At 56.2% G+C, this 12121-nt stretch overlaps 1 protein-coding gene across 1 annotated transcript; it reads left to right on the top strand.

The window, feature by feature from the left end:
- The first annotated feature begins 436 nt into the window (after positions 1-436).
- LOC128973930 (aldehyde dehydrogenase family 3 member B1-like) lies at positions 437-10935 on the top strand. The gene is given in 12 exon segments (XM_054390428.1): positions 437-509; positions 985-1054; positions 1348-1495; positions 1867-2085; positions 5297-5407; positions 5537-5657; positions 5785-5870; positions 6053-6134; positions 7167-7553; positions 8234-8400; positions 9134-9233; positions 10742-10935. Coding segments are annotated over 12 exon segments (1758 nt in total).
- The last annotated feature ends 1186 nt before the right edge of the window (positions 10936-12121 follow it).

Below are 12121 nucleotides of genomic sequence, written 5' to 3'. Positions count from 1 at the left end.
GGGTCAGGGTGGTCAGGAGGAGCAGGTTAAGGGGTCTCAGGGGGGTCTCCATGGGTCAGGGTGGTCAGGAGGAGCAGGTTAAGGGGTCTCAGGGGGGTCTCCATGGGTCAGGGTGGTCAGGAGGAGCAGGTTAAGGGGTCTCAGGGGGGTCTCCATGGGTCAGGGTGGTCAGGAGGAGCAGGTTAAGGGGTCTCAGGGGGGTCTCCATGGGTCAGGGTGGTCAGGAGGAGCAGGTTAAGGGGTCTCAGGGGGGTCTCCATGGGTCAGGGTGGTCAGGAGGAGCAGGTTAAGGGGTCTCAGGGGGGTCTCCATGGATCAGGGTGGTCAGGAGGAGCAGGCTGAGGGGTGTCTTTGGTGTCCCCATGAGTCCATGGTGCTGGTTTGGTGGCTGTGGGTGGTTCTCCTTGGGGGAAGTCCCATCCCAACTGCCAGCCCCATGGAGGCGGGGCATAATCCTGCCCACCCCCGGCCATGGGGCTCAGCCACCAGCCCCACAACATTTAGGAGGAGCCCCTGAGCCTCAGCAGCACCAGCCTGGCCTTCTGCTCCTTTGGCCACCACTCAGAACCCCCCAGGTAGGGACCTCTGGGGACTGGTCCTGAGCCTGGCCCTGTGGCTGGGCTTGCCTTCACAGGTGGAGGCTGTGGGGTGCTGGGTGGGTTCCCTTGAGGAAGAGTGGGTGCGGAGAGGGGAAGGGGTCCCTGGGGATCTGATGGGTCATCTGAAGATCCTGCCCCACACCTGGATCCTTGGGGATCTGATGGGTCAGCCTGGGATGCTGCCCCACAGCTGGATGCTTGGGGATTCCTGGGTCAGCCTGGGATGCTGCCCCACAGCTGGGTCCTTGGGGATCCAGTGGGACAACCCAGGATCCTAGCCTACTCCAGGACCCTTGGAGATCCCATGGGTCAGCCCAGGATGCTCCACCACACCTGGGTCCTCGGGTATCTCCATGCACCTTCTGGAGACCCTGCCCCACAGCAGGGTCTTCGGGTATCCCCATGGGTCAACCTGGCATCCTGCCCCACTCTGGGATCCCTGAGGTCCCCATGAGGTGACCAAGCAACCCAAGCATGTCCATGGCTAGAGGCTGGTGGCTATCCCAGAGCATGGGAAGAGCCTGGGAATCCCAAACATCCCTGGCCAGGGTTGAGCAGGGCCTCTGGCAGCCACACAGGGCTGAGTCACCCCCCAGCCAGCACAGCCCTGAGCAACAAAGCCACCTCCAAAGCTGCCAGGGGCACCGGAGACAGCTCAGGGCACCTGCAGGGTGGCTCTTGGGATGGAGGTGGCATCTCTGGCACTTCCAGCCAGCCCTGCTGTAACCAATGCTGTGTCTCTCCCCAGGGCCCCCACACTTGCCATGGTGGACTCCAGCAGCTCCATGTCACAGTTCAGCATGCAGCAGTCCTTTGAGCCTCCTGGGCAGCACCCACAGTGCTATGCCACCGGGAGTGCCACCGGGAGCAGTGGGAAGGGACCTGTCTGCACTCCTGTATGGTGAGAGTGAGGGGCTGGGGACCTGGGGTGGGGGCAGAAGGGAGATGGAGAGGCTTGGGGTGAGGGAGGTGGGCAGAGGGTGAGATGGCAGTGCCAAGGTCCTTGGGTTGGTGCTGCTGAGGGGTGTTGGGGGACAAGACTGGGGTCATGGGCCTGAGGGGGAGGGAACAAGGGATTTTGGGGGATGGTGCTGTGTTGGTGGGCACCAGGAGCTCTTGGTTCCAGCTCAGGCTGGGAGCACCCAACTTGAACCCAGCTCAGGTGTGTGGGCTCCCTGCTCTCTCCCCAGGGAATATGGGAAGCTCCAATTTGATGCTGGGCCGGGGTGGGACACAGAGCTGGGGTGGGATATGTTGCTCCTCCCAGGGAGGGTGGGAAGCTGGGATGGGGCAAGGGTCCCTCTGACAGCCCTGTGCCCCCAGTGGGCACCCCTATGCTGGGCTGGTGAGCCACCTGAGGACAAGCTGGCTCTCGGGGAGGACACGGCCCATGGAGTATCGTGTGGCCCAGCTGGAGGCCCTGGAACGCTTCCTGGATGACAAGAAGGAGGAGATCCTGGAGGCCACTGCCTCAGACATGGGCAAGGTGAGAGGGGCACAGGTGCTGACTACCAAGGTCACATCTTTGGAGACTTTTTGTACCCCTTTGCTTGGGTCCTGTCTCCATGTTGGGGGTCTCCTCATTGGGGTCCTGCATCCCACTTGAGGTGCTCCAGGGCTGGTGTGGAGCAGCTATAGGTGCTGGGTCCATGCTGCTGGGCAGGCTGGATGCCACTAACCCCATTCCCAGTGCCTTTAAACTGGGCAAAGCTCCTGTTGGCCAAAGCATGGTGGGCACCTTGATGTTACTGAGCTTTACCCTCTGCTTCCACCCCACAGCTGGTGGTTTCTGAGGGTGATGTCCTGGGGTTCTCCTCTGTTCCATCTGGGATTTACTGATGTTAAGCAACATGCAGGGCTTGCACATTCTTCTTGGGTGCTGCTCAGGGTGGCTCACCAGTCTGGCAGGGACTGGTTTGGCTGTCACAGTGATGAGCAGGGAAATGGACATGGCTCTGGGTATTACTGGTCTGCTGAGGAAGTGGGAGCATCCCCATTGTGGCTGGGTCTAGCAGCCTCAGCTCTCATCTTTTCCACCCAGCTGCTTCAGGCCCCTTCTTCTCTCCTTTTACCCCTTATGATGTGCCTTTGAAAATGTTCTCAGAGTGTCCAGCACAGCAGAACTGGTCTTAACTGGTGGTGGTGGCAGTTAAGGACAAGAGTGGGCCCTGAGCCATTTTGGTGATGGTACAGAACTGGGAGGAGTGGCTGGCACACATCAGGTTCTGCTGCCACTGAGTGAGACTGGAGAGGTGGGGGAGGGAAACCTCATGGAGTTCAACCAGGGCAAGTGGAGGGTCCTGCACCTGGGGAGGAACAACCTCCTGCAGCAGTACAGGGGAGGGGTGACCTGCTGGGAAGCATCTGTGTGGAGAAGGACCTGGGAGTGCTGATGGGCAACAAAGCTGCTCATGAGCCAGCAATGTGCCCCTGTGGCCAAGAAGGCCAATGGTGTCCTGGGGGCATGAAGAAGAGTGTGGCCACGGTTGAGAGAGGCTTTCTTCCCCCTCTTCTCTGCCCTGGTGAGGCCACAGCTGGAGTCCTGGGTCCAGTTCTGGGCTCCCCAGTTCAGGAGAGACTGGGAACTGCTGGAGGGAGTCCAGGGGAGGCTCTGGAGATGCTGAGGGGCCTGGAGCAGCTCTGTGAGCAGCAAAGGCTGAGAGCCCTGGGGCTGGTGAGCCTGCAGAAGAGCAGCCCCAGAGGGGAGCTGAGCAATGCTCAGCAAGACCTAAAGGAGCTGTGGGGGGCAAGAGGCTGGGGCCAGACTCTGCTGAGTGGTGCCCAGGGCCAGGCCAAGGGGCAGAGGGCACAAAGTGGAAGCCAGGAGGTTGCAGGTGAAGCTGAGGAGAAAGTTGTTTGGTGTGAGGGTGCTGGAGGCCTGGAGCAGGCTGGCCAGAGAGGTTGTGGAGTGTCCTTGTGTGGAGAGCTTCCAACCCCCCCTGGGCATTGTGCTGCTGGGCAAGCTGCTGTGGGTGCCCTGCTGGAGCAGGGGGCTTGGACTGGCTGATCTCCAGAGCTCCCTTCCAACCCCACCATGTGATTTGTATCTTTGTGTGTCTCACCACAGCAGCTCATTCCCTCAGATATGACTTTTAACATCCTGACATCTCCCAAGGCTTCTAATTGCCTTGTTTGTTTGAGGTGGGAGTCTTCTTCAGGCAAGGTTGATAGGCATCAGTGTTCAAGGTGCGTCCTTCATCTCTGCTAATTGGGGGTAATTAGAGCCAGTTGTCCAGTAATAGGCTTGTTATGCAGCCAGGCCTTCATAGTTAGGTGGACAATTCATCTGGCCTTACGTATCTGAGGTGGGAACTCACCTCCATGGCTCCCAGTTTCTCTCTGCTGATGAATGAAGGCCCCTGGATGACTTCAGACTTAATGTCTCATCTCACAACCTTCGTGTCCCATCTAAACCCTTAATGGTCCATCTGCACCAGCAATTTCCTCATCCTCCTGGTGATGCAATTCTCAGCTGGGGCCAAGAGCAGCCCCACTGCTTCATCAGGACATCCGAAGTGATGAGCCCTCAGGTCCAGGAGCAGCTCAAGCCTCCTGGCAGGATGCTTGAGTGGTGTTGGGGACCTGAAGGTCTCTGTTGCTTCATCAGGACATCCAAAGTGATGAGCCCTCAGGTCCAGGAGCAGCTCAGTCTCCTGGCAGGATGCTTGAGTGGTGTCGGGGACCTGAAGGTCTCTTGAACAGGGCCTGATTGTGGAGCCTGGGAGTCAGTAACCAACCTTTCAACCCCTGAAGAGGTGTTTTGGAGGAGTGATGGAGGAAGGCTCCCACCTGGAGATGCTTTTAGGTTGGAGAAGACCAAAGGATGTTGTGGTGGATAGCAACAGCTTCATCTTGCGGAGCTTTGCTCCTCCTGCTCTCCAGGGTGATGGAAGGCCTTTACTGAGCCCTCTGGGCATGATGGTCTCCTCTTGGGCACCTTGATGTGCTCCAGGTGTTGAGCACAGAGTTCTCTCTGAGTTATCTTCTTGTGTCTTCCTATTTCTCCTGCAAGAAGAGTCCTGTGGCAGTGGTGTTTCATCAACTGGTTGCACTTTTTCCTGCCTCTCCTTGAACAAAGCAAGGTCTTGAGTTCAACTTTGGGACGGAGCTCAGGGCTTTGCTTCCAGCTTGTGTGTCCAGGTGGTTGGACACACATCAGTACAGGGGCACTGTCCCATCACAGGTGGTGGTTTGACACCAGTAGCAGCTTTTTTCTTCTAGCTCCTGGAGCTCAGGGGATACTGCTTGGTCCCCCTGTGGCTTGGGGCTCTGTGGCCAGGTGTGAAGCTTACAGATGCTGAGCTCAGAAAGGTCAAATAGGGTGAAGATGTTCAATGTGGTGAAGATGTGGTTCTTCATGGAATCATTGAATCACAGGATGCCTTTGGTTGGAGAAGACTTTGGAGGTCATGGAGTCCAACCCTTAACCCAGCACTACCAGGGCACTACTAGGCCATGGCCCTCAGCACCACATCTCCATGGCTTTGAACCCTCTCTAGAGATGGGGACTCCACCACTGCCTTGAGCAGCCTGGGCCAGGCCTTGACAATCCTCAAGGGCAACAAATTGTTCTTCATGTCCAACTTAAACCTCCCCTGGAGCAACTTGATCTTCTACTTCAAGAAGAGGGGGGAAATGTGTCCTGCAGGAGATGGGTTGGTTTTGGGATCATTCTTACATGTGATGTCTGTCCCCAGCCATGCTTTGAGGCCTTCTTCAGCGAGATCCTCCTCTGCAAGAACGAGCTCCACCAGACCCTGAACAACTTGGGCCAGTGGATGAAGGATGAGCATGTGGACAAGAATCTGGTAAGGAGGAAGATGAGGGAGAGGATGGGGGAAAGGGGGAAGGATCCACCTGCCATGCAGAGCTTGGTGGGATGATGGTGGAGGTTTGGAGCTGTCCTGCAATGACCTGACGTGGTGGGTGTCCTGCAGGTGACCCGGCTGGACTCAGCCTTCATCCGCAAGGACCCCTATGGGGTGGTGCTCATCATTGGGCCCTGGAACTACCCCATCCACCTCCTGCTGGTGCCCCTCATTGGGGCCATCGCTGCTGGTGAGCCAAACCCAACCCCTGGGCAATGCCAGGCATCAGTGAGGGCACCTTGTCCCCTCGCTGGGGTGCCAGAAGAGCTGGTTGTCACCGTGTCACTGTTCTGATGTCCTGTTGGTGTCCCCTGCAGGTAACTGTGTCATTATCAAACCCTCTGAGATAAGCAAGAGCACTGAGAGGCTTGTGGCTGAATCACTGAGCTGCTACTTGGACAATGTAAGAAGCAATTCCTGTCCTTGTCCTTGTCCCAGCCCTGCCTTCACCACACTATCCCTGAGTGGGATGCTTCCATCCTTTCTTCCTTCACACTCAGCCCATGTCCAGACACCCAGCAGTCCAGGATGCTCTTGGTGGGAGCAGAGACAGAAGTTGACATGTGGACTCTTCTTTTGTCACAGGACTGCTATGCTGTGGTGACAGGTGGTGTGCAGGAGACCACCAGACTGCTGGAGAACAAGTTTGACTTCATCTTCTTCACTGGTAGGTCCTGAGGTTTAAAAGCAGAGCCCTACCTGGGGTTTGTGCAAGAAGGAAGAGGGACATCTACTCCATCACCATGAATTGGTGGGCAGCCTGCCAGCAGGACTCCATCCCTGTGCTCCAAGAGGGCAGGGCTTGTGTTTGGCATCTGTTGGAGAACCCAGGGTGTGTGTGCCTGAGGGTCTGGTGGGACTGTGAGGTTCACTAAGGCTAAGTGCTAGGTTGTGCACCTGGGTCACAATAACCCTATGAATGCTTCCAGGCTGGGGGCAGAGTGGCTGGAAACTGCCTGGTGGAAAAGGACCTGGCAGAGGGTTGGTGAAAGCAGCTGCAGGTGAGCCAGGGGGTGCCCAGGTGGCCAAGAAGGCCACCAGCATCCTGGCCTGGGTCAGCAAGAGTGTGGCCAGCAGGAGCAGGGCAGGGATTGTCCCTCTGGAGTGGGCACTGCTGAGGTCACACCTGCAATCCTGTGGTCAGTTTTGGGCTCCTCACTCCACGAAGGACAAAGGTGGGGCAGGGTCTGGAGAACAGGAATGGTGAGGAGCAGCTGAGGGAGCTGGGGTTGTTGTGCCTGGAGAAAAGGAGGCTGAGGGGAGACCTTCTGGCTCTCTGCAACTCCCTGCAAGGAGGCTGGAGCCAGCTGAGGCTTGGTCTCTTCTCCCAAGAAACAAGCAACAGGACAAGAAGAAACAGCCTCAAGATGCCCCAGGGGAGGTTTAGGTTGGACATGAGGAACAATTTTTTTATGGAAAGGGTTGTCAAGACCTGGCCCAGGCTGCCCAGGGCACTGGTGGAGTCCCCATCCCTGGAGAGATTTCAAAGCCCTGGAGATGTGGTGCTGAGGGCCATGGTTTGGTGGTGCCCTGGCAGTGCTGGGGGAAGGATTGGACTCCACGATCTCAAAGCTCTCTTCCAACCTCAACACTTCCATGACTCTGTGCCTCGATGCCTTTCCTCTGGCTCCCCAGGGGAGCCGCGCACCACAGCCAGCGAGCTCTTCCCTCACGCTGCTGCTGTTTTGCTGCTCCCCAGGCAGCCCCTCGGTGGGCAGGGTGGTGATGACTGCTGCTGCCAAGCACCTGACACCAGTGACGCTGGAGCTGGGGGGCAAGAACCCCTGCTACGTGTCTGACAGCTGCCACGTGCAGAACACCGCTCGGCGCCTGGCCTGGGGCCGCTTCTTCAACGCCGGCCAGACCTGCATCGCGCCTGACTACGTCCTCTGCAGCTTGGAGATGCAGGAGAAGCTGATGCCAGCCCTCCGGGAGGCCATCGCCGAGTTTTACGGCCCCAACCCTCAGGAGTCCCCAGATTTCGGCCGCATCGTGGGGGACAAACACTTCCGCCGCGTCCGGGCGCTGCTGAGCAGCGGGCGGGTGGCCATGGGAGGCCAGACGGACGAGGAGGAGCTGTACATCGGTGAGGAGGGCACTTGGCTTGGCCTTGTGGGACCAGTGGTGTTTGTTCCATGGCTGGTGTGTTGCCAGAACCCTATTCCAACTTGGGACAGGCAGCACAGGGAGGCAGTGGAGTCATCACCCCTGGAGGTATTCAAGTAGTGGGTGGCTGTGGCACTTGGAGCCATGGTTTAGTGGCTGTGGTGGTGTCCAGAGAAGGGCAAAAAAGCTGGGGAGGGGTCTGGAGCACAAAGCCCTGTGAGGAGAGAATGAGGGAGCTGAGGTTGTTTAGCCTGGAGAAGAGGAGGCTCAGGGGAGACCTTCTTGCTGTCTACAACTACCTGAAGGGAGGTTGTAGCCAGGTGGGGTTGGTCTCTTCTCCCAGGCAACCAGCACCAGAAGAAGAGGACACAGTCTCAAGCTGTGCAGGGGAAAGTTTAGGCTTGAGCTTAGAAAGTTTTTCAGACAGAGAGATTGTCCTTTGGGATGGGCTGCCCAGGCAGGTGATGGGTTCGGTGTCCCTGGAGGTGCTTAAGAAGAGGCTGGATGAGGCACTTAGTGCCATGGTCTGGTTGATTCGATAGTGTTGGGTGTTTGGTTGGACTTGATCTTGGAGGTCTCTTCCAACCTGGGTGATTCTGTGTGTTGGGTTGATGTTTGGACTCAGTGATCTCAGAGGTACAATTCCATGACTCTCCACAGCTCCCACGGTGCTTGCAGACGTGCTGCCCTCAGACCCAATCATGCAGGAGGAGATCTTTGGGCCCATCCTGCCCATTGTTGTTGTGGCCAACATGGATGAAGCCATTGACTTCATCAACGCCCGGCCGAGGCCCTTGGCCATCTATGCCTTCTCCTCTGACAGCAAGGTACCTGGGCTTCATGGGCCAGGAAAAGGGGCTGAGGGAAATCAGAGAATCATCAACTGGCTTGGGTTGAAGGGGTCTTGAATGGTCCATCTAGTCCAGTCAGCAGGGACAGCCCCAACCAGAGCAGGTTGCTCAGAGCCCCACACAACCTGACCTGCAGTGGTGCCAGGGCTGGGGCAGCTCCCACCTCTCTGGGCATCGTGGGCCAAGGTCTCACCACCCTCAGTGTAACACATTCCTTCCTTAGCTCTACAAGTAAGGCAGTTGGGCTTCTGCCCACCTTGGCCACCACATGCCCACCTTGTGTCCACCTTGTGTCCACCACTTTTTTTTTTTTTTTTTTTAGGGTGTCAGGTAATGATAGGACTGGTTGGGAATGGAGCAAAACTAGAAATGGGTAGATTCAGATTGGATGTTAGGAAGAAGTTCTTCACCGTGAGGGTGGTGAGACACTGGAACAGGTTGCCCAGGGAGGTGGTGGAAGCCTCATCCCTGGAGGTTTTTGCAGCCAGGCTGAATGTGGCTCTGAGCAACCTGATCTGGTGGGAGGTGTCCCTGCCCATGGCAGGGGGGTTGGAACTAGGTGGTAGGTGAGGTCCCTTCCAACTCCAGCAATTCTCTGATTCTGTGCCTGCTCTGATGGGCCTTTTGAGAACATAGGGACAATGGATGAGCTGGGTCATGTTTGACCAGGGTGCAAGACTCATCTCCACCTTCTCTGCTTCCCTCCCAGGTAGTGAACCAGGTGCTGGAGAGGACAAGCAGCGGTGGCTTCTGTGGCAATGACACCCTGATGCATGTTACGTTGACCTCGCTGCCCTTTGGTGGCATTGGTAGGTCCAAACCCCCCAACCAAACCTGCCTCATCCACACTGACCATGTTGAGGAAGGGTCTCAGGGGAGACAGGGCACCCAGGTCCCACCCTGGGTTCAGAGGGCTCCACGACCTGTAGGGAAATCCTTCTGCACCAGGTAGGACACCACCAGAAGCTCTTTGCTGCGCTGCACCAGGACTGAGCTCTTGGGCTTTCTGCTGAACATGTGTGAGGACTCTTCTGTCTGTGTTTGCCATCCCAAACACAGTGTTCCATGTGTCCATGGAAATATCCTGTTTAATAGGTAGAGCATCTTGGATGTGGCCACCACAGGAACATCTCCAGACCTTCCTCTCCACATGCAGTGCCTCTCCAGGGTGCTGGGAACCTGTACCACTTGATTTCCATGGTGTCTCTGAGCACTATGGGTACCATGAGTGAATGTGGGGCCAAGGCTGGATTCCTGCCTGCTCAAGTTTAGCTAGGAGCTCCTCAACTCTGCTCTCCTCAACTCTCCTCAACTCTGCTCTTTTTGGTCTGCTTCTTATCTGGTGGCACATCCAACGTGCTGTCCTTCTAGGGCCAATGAGGTTCCTCCTGCACACAGCATGATGCTGGGTGGGAGCCCTTAACCTCACTCAGGAGAAGGCTTTTGGTACTAAATAGTGACAGCAAAACACTCAGAAACATCTGAAGAACCTGCTTGTGATGACCTGGAGATCCTCCTGGGCAAAGAGGAAGAGTTTCTGCTCTCCAGGGGCTATCACAAGTGGCAACTTGTGGCTCGGGGGCCAATTCTTGGTGGTTCTCGTACCGTACCTTCTCCTGATGGCAATGATTGAGATCAAACCGCCTCATGTGATCAGGTGAAGCCATTTCTTAACAGCAGAAGGGTCTGAGGTCATGGAGGTGGGATGGTGCTCACCAAAGCTTCCACAGCAGCTTGAGGGTGAAGTCACAGAGCTATTAATCACAATCTGCAACCACAGGAATCAGGAGAACTGTGGTTGTCAACGTGGTTCCAATTTTTAAGAGCTCCAGGAAGAAGGTGACTGTAGAAAGAACCATGCTGGGAGCTCCTAACCACAGGTAGATGTGGTGGAGCACCACAGAGGTCACAGGGGGGAAACTGAGCCTTGTAAACCCAGCAAAGCTTATGCAGAGCAGTAGAAATGATGCTCTTGGACCTCTTCCAGGAAGAAGCTGACCACCATAGGGACCATGCTGGTGGCTCCAAGCCATGGGTAGATGTGGTGGAGTACCACAGAGGGAAATTGAGCCTCACAGCTCAATAGATAATAGATAAACATAGGCCAACAACAATGATGTCCTTGGACCTTCTGAATGAGTCACTGTAGAGCTGGAAGAGGCCCAAGGAAAGGTGAGGCCTCCTCCACTCTGCCTTGGTTGCTCACCAGCAGGAGAATTTGAATGAGGAGGACCTTGGGAGACTTTCTTGTTTCATTGATACAGGCAGGAGCGAAGTTCTCTGGAAACCAAGTTTGGACCTGTGCTGTGTGTTACAGGGAACAGTGGCCTGGGGAAGTACCATGGCAAGTTCACCTTTGACACCTTCAGCCACCAGCGTGGCTGCCTGCACCGCAACATGGGCCTGGAGGCCCTCAACACCCCACGCTACCCTCCCTACAGCCAGCAGAAGCTGGGGCTGGTGACAGCCACCTTTGAGATCAAGCGCAGGGGCACATGCACCATCCTCTGAAGACCTCCTGCACCCCTCATGGACTTCGGGAGAGGGAGAACTTCTGCCTGGGTCCTTAAGGAGCAAATCCAGCCTCTTTGTGCTCCTCAGCATGGCTGCCCTGAACCCCTTGCCACCTAGATGTGTGTCAGAGGGTGGGGATGGACATCACCACCCTGGCTTCTACTCTGCTGCCTCTCCTCAGGACCATCTACTGGGACACATCTGGAATGGCAAAAAATTCTTCTTACACTCACCTAGTCTTGCTTCTCCCAGCACAGAAATGGTCTCCAGGAAGCTGAGGACCAGCAGTCAGTCCCATCTCCTGTCAGATGGACCTTTCCTTCTGGATGAACTTCACTCTCCTTCCTCCATGTAACTCTACCTGTAATAAAGACTTTGCATCGAGCCTGGTTTCTCCTCACCCTTCCAGCCCCCAGTTTTGGGTGTGTCAGACTGGAGTCTGGCCACTGAGCCCCAGGGAGTAGGTGCCCTCACCCCATGTATCCCCCACCCATCACACCAACACCCCTAGCCCCACCATCACCTTCTGCTGGTGGCAGTGAGGTGTTCCCAGTGTTGCTTCATATCATCAGCTGCTTTCTTGATGGTACCAAAGTGGGAGGAGTGGACATCCTGCTGTGGGTGCCCCTGCTGTAGCAGGGGGGTTGGACTGGACGATCTCCAGAGGTCCCTTCCAACCTCCACCATGCTGAGATTCTGGGATTTCAATCTTCCCTTTTTTTTTTTTTTTTTTTTTTTTTCCCCCTCCCTGCCACCCATCTGATGGTTGCACCCCAGAGAGTGGGAGAACTGGAGTTGTGCACAGAGGTCCAGGCTCAATAGATGCTGATGAGCACAGCTGGAGATGTGAGATGATGAAGAAGGTGGAACCTTGCTCTCCATGGTTGTGCACAGGATTTCATCATCATGCCATGGGTGGTCTACAGGTGGCTGTGGCTAAGTGCAGTTTTGAGACCCGTTTTGGGGACAAAGAATGCAGGAATGAATCCTGGCATGTTCTTTTTGACTTGATGCCATCAGCCAAGTGCTCCAAGTGCTTCATCTTGCAGATGAGGGTGAAGCTGAGTCTGTCCAGCCTGAGTTTGCGGCGTGGGAAACTCCGGTGAGAAACAAAAGGAGGAAAGAGGTCTCTAGAAGGGTGGTCAGACCCTGGAGCAGGGGCCAGGGAGGGTGTGAAACCTCT

Source organism: Indicator indicator, chromosome 21 (genome assembly GCF_027791375.1).
Source record: "Indicator indicator isolate 239-I01 chromosome 21, UM_Iind_1.1, whole genome shotgun sequence".
NCBI classification, from domain to species: Eukaryota; Metazoa; Chordata; class Aves; order Piciformes; family Indicatoridae; genus Indicator; species Indicator indicator.
The sequence above is the reverse complement of the archived record's forward strand: the minus strand, read 5'-3'. Positions and strand labels throughout refer to the sequence as shown.